Source organism: Mastigoproctus giganteus, chromosome 2 (genome assembly GCF_048544385.1).
Source record: "Mastigoproctus giganteus isolate SK-2022 chromosome 2, ASM4854438v1, whole genome shotgun sequence".
Classification (NCBI taxonomy): domain Eukaryota; kingdom Metazoa; phylum Arthropoda; class Arachnida; order Uropygi; family Thelyphonidae; genus Mastigoproctus; species Mastigoproctus giganteus.
Genome location: NC_143576.1, coordinates 97,994,008 through 98,017,569, shown reverse-complemented (window position 1 = coordinate 98,017,569; position 23,562 = coordinate 97,994,008). Strand labels below are relative to the sequence as shown.

The 23,562-nt window shown below is 37.6% G+C and overlaps 1 protein-coding gene across 1 annotated transcript in view; it reads right to left on the bottom strand.

Moving 5' to 3' along the window:
- Positions 1–411: 411 nt before the first annotated feature.
- The window catches only part of LOC150089448 (uncharacterized), a 105,229-nt gene continuing 82,078 nt past the window's right edge, over positions 412–23,562 (bottom strand). The window contains exon 3 of the mRNA XM_090368603.1: positions 412–1,045. Within this exon, the coding sequence (XP_090224729.1) occupies positions 789–1,045 (257 nt within the window). The 3' untranslated portion in view covers positions 412–788. The remainder of the gene's footprint in view (positions 1,046–23,562) is intronic.

The following is a 23,562-nucleotide window of genomic DNA, read 5'->3' as shown; positions in this document are numbered from 1 at the left end:
ATACAAAACATATCTCAACGTGTTGAAACTTCTTCGCTTCCCTTTTGGGTTTAAATATAATTGCTAAAAATTAAGAACATAGATTTTTGCAGTGCACTGTATACACCAAAACATATAATATATTGTATATACTTTCTTTCATTTTTGTTTCAAAATGATTTCGTAGCCACTTTTTTATATAATGATAGAGTTATTAACTTTACATGATATCCTTAAAAATAATAAGTAATTAAGTGGAAATTTGTCTTAAAATTTAAACATTAACAAATGAAAAATGTAACACTGATAAACATTGGATTTAAAGATGGTTGAAAGTATTCACAGCGAAGTGACGGAATTTTTCTTTCAGAATCTGAACTGAAATGTTAGATTACATAGCATGTGTTATTTTTATTTATCAATTATATCTAGTCAAACTTTTCTTTTCGAAATTCTTAGTTGCAATCACAGATTTTCTGTGATTCAGAAGGTGTATTGTGATGGGAAATGTCTGCACCTTCATAAATATTCATGGTTTGGCACGAACCTTCTGAATATTTATTTGAACGAAGATGTAGGTGTTTTGCAATGTGCAATACCATTGATACAATAAAGAAAGGGCCCTTGTCTTTTGATATTAGGGCGTGAATAAGATTTGGTATTCATTCTCCTTCTCCTGAAGTCATCCATTGTTTCAGTAGAGTTGCACAACAGCAAACGACGTTTGTCTTTCTTGCAGTTGAGCATGCCTACTAAGGTACGGAAGTAAAACGACATACGAGAAATACAGATAAACAGAGTTTCAACATTTATAGCAGTCTTTCAACATCTTCGCATAAGCCAAGATCGTCTTCCGAACTTTCTTCTTCAGAGTCGGAATCGTGTGCATGACCTTCGTCTTCTGACCAGTGATCCAACACCTCCTTGTGATGCTCCAGAGCCATTAAATTGGGAAAAATCGAGTCGCAAATAGAGCAGAGGTAGTGGCGTTTCCTTAACTGGTGTCGCTCCAAATGACGCAGCGATCGGAAGGAACGATCACATACATTACATGTGAGCGATTCATCTGAAAGTAAAGAATTTAATGCACTTGTTACTAAAAAATACTTTTATCATTAAACTGCAAAAATCATTTGTATATTGTCATTATTGTCATATATATATATACAGGGTGTCTCAAAAATATTGGTACAAATGTTTAGGGGAGGTAGGTAACATCTAAAGGAATGTGAATCACATAGGAACCCATAATCGGAAACGTCACCGTAAGTCGGTACACGGCGCTGTTCATCAGTTTGCGAGAGGGAAAATTTCTGGTTTACTCATTCACGCAGTAGTCGCGGCACGAAGAGAATGCATCGATATGCAAACTGTGAGCTGGCACACATGCACCTAGTGTATGGATTAGCAGAGAGCCCACACGGTGTGCGCCCTCGGCACAAAGTGTGCCGCTTCGCAATAAATGTGTGGGCAGGTATGGTTGGTGACTGCTTAATCGGCCCATACCTGTTACCATCCCGCATGAACTCCGCTAAATATTGGATCTTTCTTAAACAAGTTCTACCAGGGTTACTTGACGATGTTCTAGCAAATGTGAGACGCAACATTTGGTTTCAACATGACGAGGCGCCTGCCCATTATGGAAGGTGTGTTCGTGACCATTTGAATAGGCGTTTTGGGCGTCGATGGATTGGCCGTTGCCTGCTCACCTGATTTATCGAGCCTTGATTTCTTTCTGTTGGGGGGCCCTCAAATCTATCGTGTATGAATCGCCTGTGGAGACGGAAATGGATCTCGTGGCGAGACTCGTCTGCGCTGCTGCTACTGTCAAAGAAACTCCAGGTGTGTTCGACCGTGTCCGCCAATCCATTCTGCGTCGGTGTCACGCATGCATCGTGTCTCATGGTTTAACCTTCGAGCATCTGTTGTAACATCATGAAATGCATCCATCGCGTACTCCATTGTTAATATTATGTCAAATAAATGTTTGCCACTAATTACTGTCTTGCGTCATTTCTGCTTCTTGTGCCTCTGCTACTACTTTCCCGTGACGTTTCCCGTTATGGGTTCCTATGCGATTCACATTCCTTTAGATGTTACCTACCTCCCCTAAACGTTTGTACCAATATTTTTGAGACACCCTGTAAATATATATATATATATATATTATTTTTTTTTAACAATTAATCATTTTATTCATTATAAATGACTTAAAATGTTTCTTGTTAATATTATAGATGACAAAAAACTTAACCTGTTCATTTCCTAAAGGTGGCCACAGACGCTAACGGTATGACGAAAGGTTTACGTCAGTCGCAGTATGTATTGGTAAATCAGCCGGATGTATTGGCTGTAAAACGACCTTCCCTGAAAATCAACATCAGGGAATGCCCAACCTTTTTTACCTGCTGATGCCTTTAAAAAAAAAGAATTTTTCCCTCGTCAGCCCCCTCATCCAAAAAGCATACAGTTAATTTTTAATGGATTGATTATAAGAAAAATCTGTTAATAACAGTTAATTATTTATTAAAAAATAATAAAATAACTGTAATACATAGGTAAGTAACAATATTATTATATAATTTGCCCATCGATCCCTCTTTCAAGATGATTGATTCTCAAGAGCCCTTGGGGATCAATATCGACTCTGTTATTATTATTGAATAGAAATGAAGCAGCAGTTTATTAGCAATTACTGCAATCTTCAAAACAATATTAAAGCTTCAGAGAGGCATATTGTGCTCTTTGAAATGCATTCAGTAAATGGAATAATATGAGTATAGCGACGAAAAATATTTCTTTATTATTTATTTTTTGTTCTTGTTTATACTCCGGCACGACCACCAGGTCAGTGGAGTTTACAATAAATCAATCAATACAAACGTTAATCGTATTTAGCAGTCACGGACTTGAACTCCGGTCCACTCAAAGAGCGCATGCTACTGCACTCCCGCTCCCGACATCTCGGCTACTTCTTCGAGATGTTTGTGAAGGGGAAGCTGTAAATGTCAGGGAATGCCGTCGCTGGTTTCAGAAATTCAGACCTGCCGTTATGCCAGCAATCAGAAAATTGCGGCAGAGACAACAACGCCCAGTCAAGTTGACTTATTTAATTCGACACGAATAATGAAGTCAGTCCTATCGTAATTGGTAGAGAACTTGCAATGTAATGAATTCGGCTCATCTCACTATTCATTTCCACTTAAACGACTGAAAAGAAAAGAAAAAAAAAGAGAGAAAGAAAAAGAAAAGTGGAAAATAGGCTCTTCGTAAATTGTCTCAAAAAATCTGACACCATCGCACTTCTGTCATTATTGTCATAAAGCACCGTTTCTGGATTGAATCGTTACTGAGCACAAGAAATGAGTGATTTACAGTAACATCAAACGTCGTCGACAATGGATTAATGTCAAAGATTCAACCGCACAGCCAAAAGGCGAAATGCACCTCATGGAGGTAATACTGTGCGTTTTGATGAGACATGCTGAGTGTAGCCTATTTTGAAGTGATGAATCCGAATAAACCCAATAGACGGTCACAGCTGATATCTGCTATCAGCAACCTGGAACGTTTGAGTGCTGCACTGCAACAAAAGCTCCCCTCTTTTGTGAATTAAAATCGTGTTTTGTTTCATCAGAACAAGGTGCGCTGTTTCCTAATCGACAGCCTCAGTTGAGAATAAATATCACTGCTGCCGTTTTACGGAGACCTTATCGAGACCCACCTTAACATATCGTTGTTCTGTGGGAGAAAGACACCTCCTAAAAACAATCAAGGCATGCAGATTTCGGGGAACTTGTTTTCCAGACAATCCTTTCGGCTTATTTACCAATAGACGCTCCAAATTGCCTTTCTCTGCCACAAACCTTTCTGCATACAGAAGCATGTATTGCCACCTTCACAAAGAGTTTTTAATTAGGCCATATTCTTTAAATTTTAGTTCTTCATTCAAGCCTGGCAGTTTATCTGTTAAGCTGTAACGTTTTATGCTTTAAAGTTTTAAGCCTGAGTAGAAATAAACTAATGTGCATTTAAAAGTAAAATAAATTAAATTAATTTTCACGGGAAATATAAAAACTGCAGAAGTAAACAGGAGCAATACTAGAGCCGAAAATTACACGTTTGGAGAGGACTGAGTTCAAGTCCCGCGATGACTGGAGAATTTCTAGAAGAGTCTTCAACCGAGGCCGTAGTCAGTCGATCTCAGACGGAGGTGTGAGCAACTTTAATATAAAAGGAAATGAAGAGATTGTAAATCTCTTCCTTTCCTTTTATATTAAAGACTGCAAGTCTGTCTTTTGTAACAAGTATTAAAAGAAAAAAGTTGTAAACATATTAATTTATAGCAAATTATTGCAAAATAGAAAAATTGTATAAATTGTAAGCATTTATAAATCACCCCCCCCGCCCTAGACTTTATGGCTGTGTCGGGGCGATTTGTAATAAACAGATAAAATAAATATTCCAGGTGATTTAGTAAAGATAAATTTAAGTAGAAAGTTTAACGAGGGATCATTGGAATGAACAGAATAAATGCACGAAAGAAAATCTAATTTTATCAAGATTGGTATACATAAAATAAATAAATACGGCGAGATTGGAGTGAATGTGTTTTTAGGAAGAAAATCATATTGGTAAAAGAATGAAGGTATACACTAAGATACTTAACGTTTCAAAGATTCTGTCAGTCCCGTTTTTGTAAATCTGAGCTGTGTGAGCTTGCTCAAAAACAAAAAGAAAGAAAACAACCACTATGAACGCAGTAGATGACAAAAATGGTTACAATCAAACAAAAGACGAAAAAGACGTAAGAGAAACTCATCTGAGTAAAGTTATGTCAATATATTCTTCTGAAATAATAGCATAATCTTTTTGAAAAAAAATAAAAAAAAAAGTTCTACTAGTAAAATACCTATGATATAACAATATTTTCCATAAGTTTATATCTGTTACTATCGACCTTTACAGGTGTTACAGTTGACTCACACATGGGGATAATTGCAACAATGCAATTTTTTGAAAATATTTACAAAACACAGTCAAGATAAAGTTGCGGATCTTTTAGTATTAGTATCGGAAAATGATGCAAGAAGCAAACTTATATAGCAACAGCAAAAAAAAAAAAAAAAATTCCATATCACCTGTCCTACATATACTGTGGGTTTACAGGTTCTGTTGGGAAAACTACCAGTACATTATGAGATCCAATACAGATACATGAATTATCATCTGAAGAAAGCACGCCCTGTTTCCTTGGAATATGTGCAGCTTGATTTGAGTGCTTCTTTGGTTTCTGAAAGGAAAAGACTGCGTTCCATCTACATTGAAAAGTGGCAAAGAGATTGGAATACCTCAGATCTTGGTAGCGTAACGAGAGAATTTTTACCTTTAGTTAGAGCGTTCAAGAAGAAAGAATTTTTATGGTTTTCTCCAAGACTGCACTGCACATTCCTGCTGTAGGGTCATGGCAGCATTAATAGTAAACTGTTCAAACTAAGACTGTCTCCTACTGCACTTTGTCTGTGTGGGGCTGAAGAGAACGTGGATCATATCTTATTTGACTGTCACTACTATTTGGACTATAGACAAGAACTTCAACTTATTGCAGGACACGTCACTAGTGAAAATAAACCTTTATTTGTTCGACCTAAGGCTGTATTTAATGCTCTTAATACATTTGCTACAAGTGTCTTCAAAAGGGGAGATGAACTTCGACCAGTCAATTCAAGATAGACTGTTGTTTTTGTGACTCTTTGTACTTCAGGGTTGGTGTACAGAAAAGTGACTTCTAACTACGAGTTCTCACAGTGATTAAAATTAAATTTAAATTTTCATTACTTGTATTAGATAGTAACAATGTTATTGTTATAAATTAGAACTACTGGATTTCTACTACCTCTGAAGATTCTTCTTTTTGATCATTGGAAATGCTACTCCAGTGGATTATCCTTTTTTAACTGTATTGTTTGGTGAACTGTTTAAGCCAACTTGGACTTGCCATTGATTATACATAGTACATATATTTGTTAATGATGAATCTTTCCTTATGAATGGAGTTTGATGGGGTGGAAATAGGTCCGTGATATTTGGACTCTTTCCTCAAAGAAGACAGGAATGTCCTTGAGGAGCTTCCTCTGTTTGCTGATCCTGATACCAGGCTGTGACTTTTGGTAAAATGCCAGGCGCACGTCACACAACATAACGGCAGAACAGGGCACAAATTTACACACAAAACACTACACGCACGTGACGGTTATGGCGCAAACCTTACCACAAGAATTATAAAAGCGGCTAATGGGGGGAACCCTGAGGTCCGCAACAATTACAATTAAATACCGAAATACTTAAAAATATCATCTGTCCATCCGAAAGCAACTAAGCAAACCCTTAGCCATTATTATGAGAGCATCCTTGGATTCAGGGGAGGTCCCCACGGACTGGAGATGTGCAAATGTATCCCCAATTCACAAAGGGGGATCGAAGGGTGACACGAGTAATTACAGACCAGTTAGTTTAACTTCTGTTCCGGGTAAAATAATGGAGTCACTGGTTAAAGATGCATTGCAGGATCATCTAGACAAGCAATAATTCAGACACAGCACGGGTTTGTTAAGGGAAAGTCTTGTCTGACAAATTTGATAAGATATTATGATGTGGTTACAAAGGAACTGGATGCAAAAAATAATTTTGATATCATATATTTGGATTTCAGGAAAGCTTTTGACACTGTTGCGCATGGAAGACTATTGTACAAATTGGAGCAGAATGGTATGGTATTAAGGGTAAGTTGCTACAATGGATAAAAAGATGGTTGAGTGGGAGAAGACAGAGGGTAGTAATCAATGGGTGCTGCTCTTCGTGGACTAATGTTATTAGTGGAGTCCCACAGGGTTCGGTGTTGGGTTCTCTGTTGTTTTGTATATTTATCAATGATATTGATGAAGGTATATCAGGCTTAGTGTCGAAGTTTGCAGATGATACAAAGGTTGGCAGGGTTGTTAATGACAGTAATGGCAGTGTGCTACTGCAACAGGATCTAGAAAATTTGGGCAGATGGGCTAAGAAGTGGCAACTGAAGTCTAACCTTGACAAATGTAAAGTACTGCATATGAGTAGAAGTGACCCCCAGAGAAACGAACCAACTGTGTGGTACTACACTTAAGGTGGTAGAAAATGAAAAAGACCTAGGAGTAATTATGCATCAGATATGAGGTTTTCTGAGCAATGCAGACAGGCTGCCAGGGCAGGTCATGGGGTTTTGTCAATGATATATAGGAATTTTGCTAGCAGGAAAAAGGAGGCGATTGTCCCTCTGTATAAGGCACAATGGTCAGGCCACGTCTTGAGTACTGCGTACAAGTCTGGAGGTCTCATTTTAGGAAGGTTGTAGATTTACTTGAGCGTGTACAGAGGAGGGCAACAAGATTGGTGAGGGGAATGAAGGGATCCTCTTACCAAGAGAGGCTTAAGTTCTGCAAATTGCAGTGGCTGGAGAATAGGCACCTGCGCGGTGATCTGATTGAGGTGTATAAGGCCTTGAATGGGTTGAGCACGCTGAATTCTGATGGGATCCTTCCACTTGTTCAGATTACGAACCTAAGGGGGCATAAATCCAAATTAAGAAAAGACAAATGTAGAATAGATGTGCGGAAATTTGCCTTTTGCCAGCGGGTGGTTAATTGCTGGAACAAACTTCCATCTGTCGTTGTGGAAGTTGATAAGTTAAATAAGTTTAAGGTGGAACTGGACAGGCATTTGGAGGGAATGGTGTGATTTTTATTTTATTTTATTTTATTTTTTTTGGCCGATGCTGCATAAGCTCATACACTTGCTTTCTTGCATTACATGCCACCACTACTATTACTACTATCCTCTCTAACAGTTTGTCTAATTCTTCCTTGAATTTATTCAAGCTACCCACTTCCACAACAGATGAAAGTTTGTTCCAACGATCAACCACCCACTGGCTGAAGGCAAACCGCCGCACTCTATCCTGCAAACATTCCTTCCTCGATTTAAATTTACGCCCCCTAATGTGCGTAGTCTGAGCAAGAGGAAGGATTCCTTCGGCATTGAGCTTACTCAATCCATTCAGAGCCTTAAACACCTCAATCATAATTCCTCGCAGCTGTCTAGTTTCCAGATGCTGCGATTTGTAGAACTGAAGCATTTACTGGTAAAAGCACCCTTTTGCTCCTGTCACTAATCTTGTTTCTCTTCTGTGTTCCAGCAGCTCTAAAGCCGTCCTGAAATGAGGCATCTAGACCTGTATGCAGTACTCAAGGTGTGGCCTAACCACTGCCTTTATACAACGAGACAATCACTTCCTTATCGCTGCTGGTAAAATTCCTGTATATCATTGACAAAGCCCCATGAGCTGCCCTGGCAGCCTGTGTGCATTGCTCACAGAACTTCATATACGACTGTACAATTACCCCAGATCTTTTTCATTCTTTTTAAAGATATATCTACGGCAACTTTCTTTATGCGTGAATTTCGCCCATCTTTTCTTTATAAACAGCTTCATTACTGGAAGTAAATGCAGAATGTTGTATCATTGGAATGCTAGGCACAAATTTGGCTGAAACGCTTCGCATTCCTAAATCTTTCGTGATTGACATTTCAAACTTGATTGAAATGTCCCATAATAAATACCCAATTTCACTAGCTATTTTGCGGATAGTTAAATTCATCACTCCAGATCGGATAACGAACACGAGCGACTGGCTTATTATTTTTGAAGTTGATGGGCGGCCAGAGCGAAGATCTTCGACAGACAATCAATCCGCTTTAAACTTTGCCAACCACTCAAAAGGTCTTCGAATGACATAAAGTATCTTCTCCGAAGCTGTTTTAACATTTCGCTGATTTCTTTTGCACTTTTCCTTAAACTGGAACAAAATTTCATGCAAAATCAGTGCTCAGAAAAATCCTTCATTTTAAAATGCGACGAAACACATAAAACACTTATTCAACTTGTAATAGTTCAGATTGCCTGCAGATAAACGAGTGATTCATCAGTTACTATGTCTAGATGAAATAGGATATTAAGTTTTTTTTTTTTTTTTTTTCTCTCGGCAGCATTGTTCTGGCAGGAGAGGTAGGTCATGGTGCCATCATTACTTATAGAAAACTAAGCACATAAACAATGCAAATGGAAACATCCCTCCTTTCAAATATCAGGGAAGTCAGAAATAACTTTCAGCGCTTCAAAACAGTCAATTATGCTCAATTTATATTTTAATTATTTTTAAAAATCACAACTGGATGAAGATCATATATATATGGGTAAAGATCATGATATATTATAGGGAAAATGCCACATTATTCACTTTACTACAGGTGTAAAATGAACTAACTGTGAAATATAAATATTACTTAATTTCAAAAATACCACGATTATGTTATTATTTTGGAATAAAAAAAAAACAAAAAAAAAAACTCAATCTTGTGAAGTCCTAGCCTATATCTTATGCAATAAATCAATGCTATTTACGATGGCAAAACTCAGTATATGGATTTCCGAAATACTTTTACGGTTGGATACCTTGACCACGACTCACTGACCCCAATCATCGCATAGCGCAAACTACCGAAGCGGCGCGTTTCATATCACATCCCTGAGGAGTTAAGGAGACACGTTATCATTAAAGAACCGCCCCGGGGTAATCTGAAAAATCGTTTAATGAGCTACCAGCAGTATACTCTGAAACGTACGAACATGCCCGCGCATCGAAATCCATTGATTTTTAGGCTCTCTCTCTCTCTCTCTCTGTGGGATATCCTCCTGCAAAGGTTTATAGTCTTCACAAAGTATCGGTTTTTAATGGAAACATGAGGCCAGAGTTCAACTTTAAGTGACAGATGACTGATGAGATAGAAAAACGAAACTCTACTGACACACTCAAGGCCTGTGTATGTATTACTTTCTTCTAATGGTTTCAATTTAATATTGTAGAAAAAAAAAGTGTATTAATTGGAACAGCGAAACACAACGACAACAGAAACGGTGTTGAAGACCACTGAGTGAGCAATGCCAATGTAAAAAAAAAAAAAAAACGTGGAAAGTCGTTCGAGTTATGATTGATATCATCTAGAAATCGGCAGACAGAGCCAAATAACAGCATTTATAATTATATTTAAACCCAATTTAGTAAATTTAGAAGGAAAGTAAAAGAATTTTATAAGAGTATTAACCGATTTTAGTTTCACGCCGGAATATGAAGCAGAGGGGGGAGATAGATATATTCTTGGAGATCATCCAAAATTAAAATTATTTATTCAAAAATGAAAAGTTTGAGTTATATACTAAATACTGTACTTCAAATATTGATAATAACCTAACACACTGATGGATTAAAGTTTAAAATGACAAAACTGCAATAGTTTTCACAATAATTCAAAAATTTAGTATGAAAGTGCAATATGTTATGACGAAGTAGTATTGTGTTACGAGTGAAGCATCTAATTTCTGAAACATGAAAATAAACCGATGTGAAAATAAATATCTAGTAAAGGAAACGTGGACTGGGGACATAGTTAATCCTCATGGCCGAAACACTCAAGGACTTTCATGTTATTAATGACACTCAAGATGGAAGACCACTCTTCCAGGCACCAGCTCGTAATTCATAAAAGGTTTTAACGAGGTGGCTGAGCACTAGAAATTTGTCTCCTCTAAGCATCCCCATACATATTCAATATATACAAAGTCAGGTCTAGAGGCGCCAGGGACGCATATGTTGTTGTTGTTGTTTGGTTTTTAGGAGCATTAGCAACTAAGGCCATATTGCTCCAGGATATGCGGTGGTCATTCCTTAACCTTTCCGCATCCTCCGTATTTGGTGGTGACGGGCTCGAACCCCGGTCTAATCAAGAAGCGCCGACGCATATGTTCCGAAAATATCTTTACTCTGAAGGAGGCCCTCCATAAATGTGTTGTGTGTGGTGGGGGGAGGGATTATTATCGTTCATCAGAAGGAACCGAGACCTAGTGCAACCCTAAAATGTCTGATATAGGGTTCACGGATTTTATCCCTATCTTAGAGCAATTACGATTCCTCTGCCGAAGATGTGCAGCTCTATACGTGCCTTGCACATATGCTTGCCTAGTTTTCAAAATCAGTTTTTGTAAGTAGTCCCTTTCCCTAATATGAATTCATTAGTTGGTTTCGAGTCTCCTTTCTCTTTCTCGACGAGGATACGTCAAGAATCGGAATACAGATGAATCCGTACCTGCCCAAGAACGCTACACTGGGACACCGCTCTTGGATCCAAATGACACGTTCGTAACAAAAACCGAAATGTAGTCTTCTCAATGATGAACCGAGAGGAACATAATTCATGGTCGCCTCGCAACCTACAGAATACAATTCAGCGGGAGATATTCCGTCCTGAAAAACAACTGAGAAACGAGTTCATGTCCTGCCATCTCCTTGGCGTTGGAAGAGGATGCAGCGACAGAAGCACTTGTCTCAGGCCCAAAGTTCAAAAGTTAAGGAATTTACTGTTTACTATGGTTCATACATAGTAAACATTAAATAAGGTAGTAAATAAGGATATAGTAAATCAGGTAAAACGGAGGGATTCACTTTTAAATAGTTATTCTTCCGCCGAAATACTTACTGACGGTACTGCTTTCTCCGGTGTCGTTACTGGATAGCAGTCACCTGCTAGTGTCGAGCATCTTTCTCGACCGTGTATAGATCATCGGTGAAACTTCTAATCTTGGAACTTTTCCACATTCGGGCTATTACACGTTAGTGCACATTCAAGACTCTTGTGACTGGCCCTCTTCCATCCTTTCGCCTTCTCACCACAGCAAATCATACATACCATATTTCGGTGCCAATGGACCATGAAACATTATTTTATATTTGCTATTTAATAAAGCTGTCAGATCGCGAAGCACGAACAGACAGACTCTATTAAACCCATATTTTCTTACCAGAGTAGTGAACACATTTCTCATTGCTTTGATAAGAAATTCATTGCATTTCCATCAGTCACTTTATCAATGTATACAATTTTTGTTCAATATACAAAGTTTTAAGTGTGCAAACTGTATTACATCTTAAATTTTATCCTCTAGTGTATGATGAGTACATACAGATAAAATAATATGATCTGTAAAATACCAAAACATCAGTATTCGGAAATATGAACATTGCAGTACGTAAAACGCAGTATTTAATGTGTCAATTGGAAACAGGTCGCTTAATGCAGTAATGAGAGAATTATTTCTTATTCCTCATTAGACAAGGTTAGCACGAGAAATGTTTTCTGGAACACCGTTTCTTCTTAACGAAGCACTTAATTCTTGAAAGTAATCAATAATCCGGGCGAAATCGTTCAAAACTTAATAATCTAATTGAAAGTTATGCGGAAACAGTCTTTTAAAGAGAAGACACGTCACAGAGTTTTTTGAAACGATGCAATATAATTAATGCGAAATGTCGTTGTCAGTGCGGTCAACTCATTAGTTACGAACAGTATCTTCTTTAAGGATGAGGGAAAAAATGCACGGAGAATACTGGATTAATGAAAACCGACTTCGTACTGGAGAATATTAATGGCGTTGTAAGTCCGATGTCAAAGTTTCCAACGATAAAGAGCGAATGTTGCTTCTACGAGGCTTAGATAAATTATTCTGAAGGCTTAAAAATCATAACTAAGGTATCTCTTGCATTTGGATAACAGTAATTCCATCTTTGAGATGAAAAAAGATTTAGGGATAATGATACAACAGGTTTGAAATTCAGCAGGGTGGACGGGATACCACGACGGCATTGATTTCTTACGAATAATGTACAGTAGGGATAGCCAAACGGTCCATCGCAATCAACTGGTGACCATCAGTTTTAAGTTGACTTCTTTATAACACAGTTATTGCTCAAGTTTAAGTCGTACTTTTTATATTTCATTCGCAAAATATTTTCTTAAAAGTGCAAGTGTGGTGAATACAATAAAACGTTAATTTGAATCCCGATATTTCGAAATTCGAGGTAATTCGAATTTTTAAAATATTTTGAGGCCGAAAATACCAGTTTCTCAAAAAATAGATAAAACTTCGTTAATTCGAAAACCTCGATATTTCGGGATGCAAAATGATGTTTAGCCGGATCCGTGCTTAAACATCGTTGCTCTATATAATGACAGCCACAGCCGAGTGGTCAAAAGCGAGAATATAGTTACAGTGTATATGAGTTTACCTTGGGTATGGTTCACGTGGCCGTTAAGCATGGTGACGTACTTTTATTCTTTCTATAATGTAAACTCCGAGTATAAATAGAAAATTTACTTTATTAATTCGAAATAAATTAAAAGCGACCAATAAAATTTTTCAAAAAGAAGGGAGGCAAATGTATAAAAGGTGCCAGGGTGATCGGACGTACCGTGCATTTCACTAGGTGACTATCTTCGTTTCACATGTATCTTTGTACAAGCTTGTTGATTTGCTGACAGGTGTCCTTCAAATGCTCATATGTACAAATTTGTATGTCAGCGTTTGAAGGACCCTGTTCGCAACGTTGGGCGTTTGCTTTGTTTAATTGTGTTTAACTGTGGATATTAAATCTATATATACGGACACCACTGACGAATAACTATCTGTGCAAATGTCTGTGCTTAGCTGCAAATAATTATGAACCTATTTGAAAATACACTCGGTGACAATGAAATTTCAGCACCCTGAAGGAACAAGAATACAGAAAGGATACTTAGAATAATGATAGCCAAGGATTTAAAGAACACATGATAAGAGTTGCAGACGCTAGTGTGTGTGTGTGTGTGTTTGTGTGTGTGCGTGTGTGTGCGCGCGAACACATTTAAGGATACAAAATGATGCTGACAATGGGGACAGATCAATACGATGTAAATGCTCCAGGATTACAGATTCATTGAGCTGAACATTTAGAAACATCTAGGCATTTTCACACAGGTATCGAATATCCTCCTGCGGTAATTCCTACCAAGCTTCTTGCACCTGGTCCCACAGGACATCCGTGGTCTGAGGTGGCTCTGTAGAAGGTGTCCAGTCATGACCTATAAGTGCTGGATGGGGGGAGAAATCTGCGGAGCTGGCTGGCCAACAGTACGTCCACAACATGAAGATACTTAAAGGAAACCTCTGCGGTATGTGTTCGGGCATTGTCCTGCTAAAAATGGCGTCAGTAAGAAAGGGGAGAGTGACGGATTAGAAAAGTTAGATTGCCATTGACAAACACCAACAACGACCGACTATCAAAACTGATCGCTCCCCAAACCATAACACCAGCAGAGTGTGCAGTACTTCAACACCTTCTCCATTGATCCGGTAAAGTTTGAAGTCAATAAAACCTACAGAAGCCAAATTATAGACCAAATCTGGACTAAATCACCAGGATTGCTGTGAAAATTGAGCAGTTTTTATTAGAAATTTGATGATATGAACAATTAAATGCAATAATGTAATGAATATAAATAAATCTGTTATGTTAATTGCTGATAAAGATGTCAACTTATTTATTTAACTCTTCAATTATCAAGATCTATGTTATTTCAAAGTGAATGCAATTAAGCAAATGTATATATCTATTTAATAGTTATTATTATATAATAATTATATTGTAAAGATCTGAAAATTTGTAAAAAGTGTATAATGTATATTTTAAAATTTCTGTACACCCTCCTAGCCCACTTGCTGTACAGGGGGTGAACCTTGTGTTAATAAATTGATAGTGAGTAAGTAAGTAAAGTGTGCAATATGGCGTTCAACATGGCTCCAGGATCACGGCGTTCACTACGTCGTCACCACACGTTATGTGGCGATCGTCGGATTGCATCGGGTGCCGGTGCGCGGCACCATTCCAGACATAAAGAGGCCGCCGTAGCCTAGTGGTCAGGCGCGCGGGTGCATAAGTACACGTGCCTTGAGTGACCGGGGTTCAAGCCCGTGACTACTGAATACGGTGCTGTTTCTTGTATTCTGTCTATCTTGTGAACTCCTCTGACCGTTTGGTCGTCCCGGAGTATAAACAGAAAATTTATTTATTTTATTTAAAACGATGGGCAGCGGTCACAGGTAATCGACTCAATATGTATGCTCCGTGTGCACAGTGGACCCCTTCTGTCTGTCGCTGTGCAATGGTTCGACGAGTAATGGGGTAAACAGCCAGCTGATATCACAACTCGTTGAATGGTAGCCAGCGTGGCTATAAGTGCGGTGTAAACCTGTCGATGGATAAGACGAGCCTCCAGTGTCCACCGTCGTGCTTCATTACCAATTCAACGAGCAGTCGTACCTTCCCGCAGCCACTGTTGCTAACATCTGTGCACCTGAAGTCATGGCCCACACGTTCAGCTACACATCGAAGCGACCATCCAGCCTCTCGAAGGGAGGTAATCCGCCTTCTGGCCAACAGTACGTCCACAACATGAGAGAGAGAGAGAGAGAGAGAGAGAGAGAGAGAGAGAGAGAGAGAGAGAGAGAGAGAGAGAAGCCTATTAACTGCGTCACATACGCGTTGCTTTGAACTCCATGATCTCTATGTTCACTACGTAGCAGCCGAAGCTTCCGTCCGCTTGATCCCTTATTTGTATCATTTGCCGCCTGCTGGTTTGCATGCACTTCCGATCATTCCTTCTGGGTGCTGCAATTTCAGTGTCACAGAGTGATATTTATTAAATATTATTTATCGGTCGGTATTTTATTAAATATAACATAAATATTGGCATAAACGAAATAAACTTTCCCGTCCCTTAGCAAATCTAATGGCGATTCATATTTCGATTGGGACCCCACAGGCTGGAAATCACCGCTGTAATTATTACGTGTTACATTGAAGGATTAGACAACTATTTAAATTGGGGATCTGAAACTCATGACTTATAGGCCTCATTAACACCTCTCTGGGAATCGCAGGCCACAGTAGCGTGCACACAGAGCACACTAGTGTAGAGAGTAAAGGAAAATAAAAAACATCCTCTAATTAAAATAATGAAGGTGATTTCATCAATGCGATAAGCCCCCCATCCCTAATACATCCACAAGAAGTTGTCAACAGAGACTCTCAGAAGGATTAGACAAATATTTAAATTGAAGATCTGAAACTCATGATGACTTATAGGCCTCATGAGTTTTTTCCAGACAGCTGATAGAAGGATAACTGTCAACAGAATCTGGAACCTGGAACTTCGACTTGTTCAGACTTATAATCTACAGATTATAGTAACATATTTCGTTATTAACAAACTACACTATATAGTTTTGACGATAATGAAATGCTGTAACGCCATTGAACCTGATTTCAATTTGATCAAAGTGCTCCTTCGCTTCTCAAACAAGAAAAGTGAAAAATTTTGTTTGTTTTAGCACTTTCTTTCTTTCGAATAATGCATTTTTAGGCAAGTTAGCATACATGCATAAACGCCCGTTATCTTTACTACGTCAGTCCGTCCATCCGCATATAAACGGATTTCTATTTGTCCACATGAAATAGGACAAACAGAAATTCGACAATTATTATTTATTTTTTCATTGAAATTCAAGGAATAATGTAGTTTTAATGCACTATTGTTAGCTTTAGACAGTTTGTGCACGTTTCACGTATATTATTATGCAAGACTCGTGAACGTGATGTCGCTTGTGAAGAGATATATATATATATATAAAGAGAAAAGAGACTTAAAAGAGAATACTTAAAAGATTATACAGTTGTAATTAAGCTGAAAGGCTAAGTTTCAAAACGTAAAACTACAGAGTTTTATTAAGTGTTTTATAATATCATAACCTTAGTAATTAACTGATAAGATGATAGATACATATTTACTTTTCACTTCAATTAATCACAGAAAAATTCAATTCATTTTAATAAAAAAATAATAATAATAAAAAATAGAATACGCTTGAAATGCAACGTACCGCGTACATTACGCAACTTGTAATGGAAGTATATTATCGGATTTTTAGACATTACTTAATACGAAAAAGTTAATCGCTATCACATTTTCAGAGTATGTTTCATTGGTCCCTGGAAAGCTTTTGCGATCAATTCATAGTTTCCTTCGACCACAAAAATCTATTCATATAGCTACTCATATAAATGAAAGTATATTTCGCGTATTACTCTAGAACGAAAAGTCGGATCGAGGCAAAATTTTCAACCTATGTTCTGTTGATCCTTGGAAAAAATTCAGGTCCAGTTACGATTTCACAGCCCTCATTTCAATCCCCCCCATACACACACTAAAACTTCGGCATAAATGAAAGTGTTTTCGCATTAATCGACAAGAAAAATGAGGATTGTTACAAAATTTTCAACATATATTCTGTTAGTCCCTGGGATGGTTCCAAGTTCAATTACGATTTCATATAATTCCCTCCCCTTTTCCCTACAGAAATATTACTATAAATTTGTAACAGGACCTCTAATCGATTTTAAAATTTCAATGTTTAGAATACTTTAGGAATATTTGTAACAAATTTTCATGTTAACTTATTTTGTTATTAGACTAAGATGAATTAGACTAAGATTATACTAATTATGCTATTGCACTTAATATATACAAAGTCATGAATTATTACTATTTTCCAAAGCGCCTAAAATGTAACGCATTGCGTACATTAAATAACTAATTGTCTAATAATGATTGGTGCTCATTCAAATTTAAAACTTCTTGCATCATTGAGACACCTTTCATAATTATAATAAAATCAGGTATAGGGTCGCAGCCATTGAAATGGCGAACTTCATGTTTGAGACAGTTGACTTAGATGAAATAAATAAATAAATGCAGTTAATAAGAGATACGTAATTTGTATTCATAATGCATTTTAAGGTCGTGTTCTTACTGATAATAAAAAAATAGGCTGCATCAGAGGTTACAGACATATCCAGAGAGGGAGGATGAACACTACTTCTGTACGTATTCTTGAAGGTCGCAAAACCATTTGAACTTCTTTATTCTATACTCGAAGGAAAACTGAAAACAGAGAATAACGTCTATAAAAATATGTATCAAGTATAGAGGGCGGTTTGCTTTGCATCGTTGGATACTGTTTATTACACTAGTACTGTTTAAATATATAAATGCGAAAAGTCATGTAACGAGTTATCAGCTTGTTATAAGAGTCATGCTATTAAGTTTCTTCTTTTAGAAGAATAGTTAATCATTACACGATAAATAAAAAAAAAAAAGAAAACTATAAATGGAGTTACTACTAGTGGATCCGGACAAGTTATCCTGCAATCAAACGTTATACAAAAACGCAGTCTTTTCGTTTTTACTTGGCGACTATCACGTGATTCAGTGTCTCTGTTCGGCTGTGCCATATGATATCATAAGTCACGAACTACTAATGCACCATTAGATCAAACAGTTGCCTGGAATTCTTCGAACTAAGAATGAAGGAAGAAAGAAGATCAAACGATACTCTTGCGAAAAACTTATGTTTCTGATAATTTCCAAGTTCAGTTTTTCCTATCAGTAAAAAAAAAAAAAAAAAAAAAACCATTAAAAAAACGAGATAGTTATAAGGAACAAAATGCAGATTTTATACATTTGAATTTGACAGGGTACATCAAAACTGTTAGATCAAAGAACAGTAATTCTTATTAATAATTCAAATAAGATTAGTACAAACTGTTGACAAAGTACAATCCTTTTATGAAACTAATGGAAGAAGCCTAGCTATTATTCTGTCGCAACTTTCAAGAATGCGTTCTGGATTTTGCTCTAGGGCAGCCTGCGGCTCTTTGAACGTGTAATTGCGGCTCTTTAACTTTTAGCCCACATGTACGACAAGTGACGTATTTCTGCGAGCAAATATTTTCGAACATGAACTATAGTAAAAATAAATCAAGAAACCGTTTGAACAAATCGAGTCTCTCTCAATAAGTTCAGCAGCAAAAGGCACATTAATTCGTACCTAATTGGATGTTTGTTACGTTTTTCAGTATTAATAAATAATATTTCAAAAAAAATATTTTTTTAATAAAACACTTTCCCACTATTCCATTTCTTAAACACCCCCCCCCCTCCAGCTTGAGCTGAGGTGCGGCTCTTCGGATTCTTTTTTTTTTTTTTTTAATTAGATTAAAAATGGCTCTTCACTCAAAAAAGGTTGCCCACACCTGCTCTAGGGCGATGTTTTTTTTTTTTTTTATCTATTTATATTGTACAAGGAGTTTAATTATATAATAATAAGTCAAGCTACACTGCTCGACAAAATTAACAGAACAAATGTTTTTCATGAATATTTTATTGTGAACAGTGTCGCCGAAGGCGAATATTTGATATAATAGGCATCCACATGCAAATTATCAGTATCTAAGAGAAATCGATCTACCAGCTTACAGAGCAGCACATTATGTAGATTTTTCATGCCCATAAAAACACGGGGTACGACTACATCGCTTCATTACCGTTTTTTGGCTTGCTCAGTGGAATAGCCACATCTCTAGTACTCAGGATGGCTAGTCATCGTCGTTTAGAAGATTCTTTGAGATGGTGGGCCGTTGGCCGACTTGAAGCTGGGCTGGTACCTGACTTAATGTGTCACGCATGGTCGTCTTGGTACTATGGAAGCAGTTTCAGGAAACAGGAACCATTACAAGATCTGGCCAAGGTCGCCCTAGAGCTACGTCAACCAGACAGTCCGCAATCTGGCTCTAACAGCAAGAGGGAACTCTACAATGTCCTGTCATCAACCGTCTCTTGAGGTACCTGGGGCCATAGGTGAAAACATTTCCAACCAGACTGTGTTAAGAAGGCTCATTTCAAGTGGACTCTAAGCAAGGAAACCTATCTCATTAACTCAAAACCACCAGGAGCCCGTCGAAAATGGGGTATTGTTCTGTTCTCTGTGTCCTGTTTTAGCTTTCAAACAGATTTTAGACGTTATTTCATCTGGAGACAACGAGGAATGCAGTACCATTCCTCCAACATCAGAAAAAGGGACACTTACAGTGGAGTCGGTGTTCTCGTGAGGGGCAGAATAATGATCAATGGCCGCACCCCTCTTTATGTTTTTGACAGGGGCATCGTAATTGCGCAGAGGTACCGAGAACAGATCCTCGATCCCTAGGTGCGACTTTTTAAGGATGAACTTGGCCCAGCTTTTCTTTTCATGCACGACAACGCCACTGCACATAGAGCTCAAGTGGTGGAGAAATCTCTTGATCTGCCGTGGCCAGCGGATTGCTTGATTTTAATCCGATCTAACATGTGTGGGATGCCCTTGAGCGTTGCCCTGCATGCCAACAGCCAACTCCTTAGTCACTTGGTGAGCTAAGATCTGCGCTGGTGGAAGAATTGGATTTGTTGCCACAGAATCTTATAGACACCCTTATATCGAGCATGGTTCACCGCTGTCACGCCTGTTTAGCCGTTGGAGGGGATCATATGCCGTATTGATGTCATGTGACCATATTTTCGAGTATCTTGTATCGACTTTTGTAATGTGATCTTTTTTGGTATAAGGGACATTTATGGGGGTTGTATTCTTATACAACCCCCATAAATGTCCCTTATACCTGTCCGAAGTTTCTCGCTGTCTCCTCATTTCATTGTTATTCTACAGTACACCACCACACCAAATTTTGTCCCGTTCCATCGCAAGTTGCACGAGTTACACATTTTCTACGTGTTCTGTTAATTTTGTCCAAAAGTGTACTTGACTTATTTCTTTATATGTCCTTAAATCACAATTTCGTAACTCGAAAATACCCATGATATCAGAACTCCATTCACAGATAAGTACTTCTTGTTCACTGATTTTTTTTTTTTTTTTTTTTTTAATTTCCAATCATAAGCAGGAACGAAAATGATCTTTCCTCTCCACAAATCACGGCGAAAGTCCAAGGAAAAGCATTTGATTAGGTATCAGAGGTAGCACTATTTAGTTCAACCTTTAAGAAAATGAAATCTCAAGCTTGAAAATGTAAAATTAATTTTCATATGAATAACTCCTTCCCCTACAAATAACCAATTGAGCTACCAGAACTGAAAAAATCTGCAGCCAACGCTCACGATTGTGCTGCTTGTTCATGAGAAATTTTGATTAACCTGCCTTCTAGAAGCCCAAAAGTTTCTAAATGTGACATCTCTTAACCTTATGAGCAAATCTGATATCCGCAATGCAGTAATTCTTCAGGAACTACATGAGCTAGGGATTCAGAGATGACCTTCCCTTCTTTCTTCAAAACTTTCAATAACATCGCTCTTTCCAAAGTACGTTGTAAAAATATTCTCTCACGGCATATATACAGGAAGGAGTACCACAGGGATCGATACTAAGTCCTACTCTGTTTTGCTCTCAGACTTGATCAACTAACTAACGACCTTCCGAATTCACTGCAAACAAACCTCTTTCCAAATGGTCTAACAACATCATATCACTCTCAAGATATATTATATGTAGAAAAAAAACTGCAAATTTTATTCAACAGAATCACTGTACGGATAAATTATAACGGCTATCGTCTATCAAAATGAAAGAAGACCGCAACCATACCTTTCTGTCAAAAGCGTATCCAAGTAGGGAAGCCTGTCTATCGGATTTGGGTGATTTGGGTCCATAGGTGGACTCACTCCAGCGAAATTTCTAAGAACTTTAATATGCACAGGTGTCAAGTCCACTGCCCAAATATCAGCGAATTGGGCATTCAGATATGCGAGCGCCTGTTCTGAAATTAGGTATATAGGGAAACCTTGGAGACTGCTATTAATCAAATACACCTTGTTCTGAAATCTAACTGAGTGGTCTTTCAAGTTAGAGTACTCGACAAGGATAGGTGCTTCAGGTTGTACATTTCATCGCTGATTGGTCTTGCAAGTCAGTGTACTCGACGTGGCCATTGGAAATGTCAACGTCTAAGTATATTTAAACGATTATGAATATAATGCTCTTGCAGCAGATCTGTGTCCATCTTCTGACTGCAGTTTATTAATGAGAATACTTCCACAGTCTCTTCTTAAGTCAAAATGGAATAGTCCGTCATTTAGTATTTATAGGTAATCTCATTCATATGAAAATGAGATTACCTATAAATAAAACAGCATAGCTTTGGTATTTTCATTAATGATTTATTATGCGAAAAAGTAAGATGATATTGGACATGATTATTGGTGCAATGCAGTGGAAGCAATCCTAAAGGTATTAGTGAAGGGACTTGTGGCGGCTCAGACAGTGGATTAGATCTACAACCATGGGATACTAATGGCTATCGACCATTAAATCCGTCTGCGACGTCATAAGACAAGCCGGAATAAACTGCACAGCGATCGGAACCGACAAATTCATTCCCTAAAAGGCATGGAGGAAGCCACATGAATTAATAGCACCACCTTACCTTGGGCCCACAGCCAGATCTATTGAATGAATAATGTTTTCGTAATATAGGAGAGGTAATGTGATCATCCTGAAGGGCTCTGTCCGCTCTTCAATGTAATTAGATATTGTTCAGGACCAATTTCCTCCTGCATTGCATTATACCCAGGAGATAATGTCACTGGAATGTTCCAGGATGACAATGTGACTGTGCGTAGTTACGATTACATAGGGATTAAGAGTACTCCGGACATGAGGCATCTTCCTCGGTCGCCACAGTCATCAGCGTGCAATCTATTCGAAAATTTATGGGGACATTTAGAACGAGATATGATAGAGCAAAGTGCTAAAGAAAAGGAGAAATCAGAAGCCAACAGTCTTATAGAAATGGGCTAAAATAACTAGTGATGCACACATTGCACAATAAACATCAGGAGGATTTGTGCTGTAACTATCGCTAAAGAAGGCCTGACTTCCTATTAAATAATTGAGAGAGCAGCGTAGATATGTATGTATTTATGGTCACCGGTGGCCCCCTAGACATATGTCCAAATCAACCTGTTGTCACTGTTCTTTATTGTTTCTTTCTACGCAGATAGAGAGCAGCCAACACTCTGGCAACCGCTAACCGGCGCCCGACCCCAGGCACATAAGAAAAATAAAATAAAGAAAAAAATAATAAAATAAATAAATTAAAAAAAATAATAATAATAAAATAAAAAACACTCCCCCTACCAAGTAATGGAAAACAAGGTAACCAATACCCAAATGGAGAGGAGAGAAACAAAAAAAAAAAAAAAAAAAACTCCCAATCAAGCCCACAAGTGTATCCATCACGCACTGTACAATTTTGCAAAAAAAAAAAAAATAAATAAATAAATAAATAAATAAAATAATAATAAATAAATAAATAAAATTAAAAAAACAATAAATAAATAATAATACATTTAAAAAAAAAAGCATTCAACTACTGGAAAGTTTTAACCTTTTATGAAAAACTAGCCTGGCAAAATCTTGCATTGCTACATAACAATTATAAGCATTTAGACAAAGTTTCATTATCAGGACTTAAATCAGGTATCACCTCAATCAATTGTTGCCTATAAGGCAAATATAAAGGACAATTATATAATATGTGACTCCAAGTTTCCTCAGATCTACAAAAACAAAATGGATCCGACACTAAGCCAAAATAGTATAATTTACTTCTTAACGAGCCGTGCCCAGTTAGTAGATAAGATAGTTTTATACTAGGATAGAACCATCTATTCTTC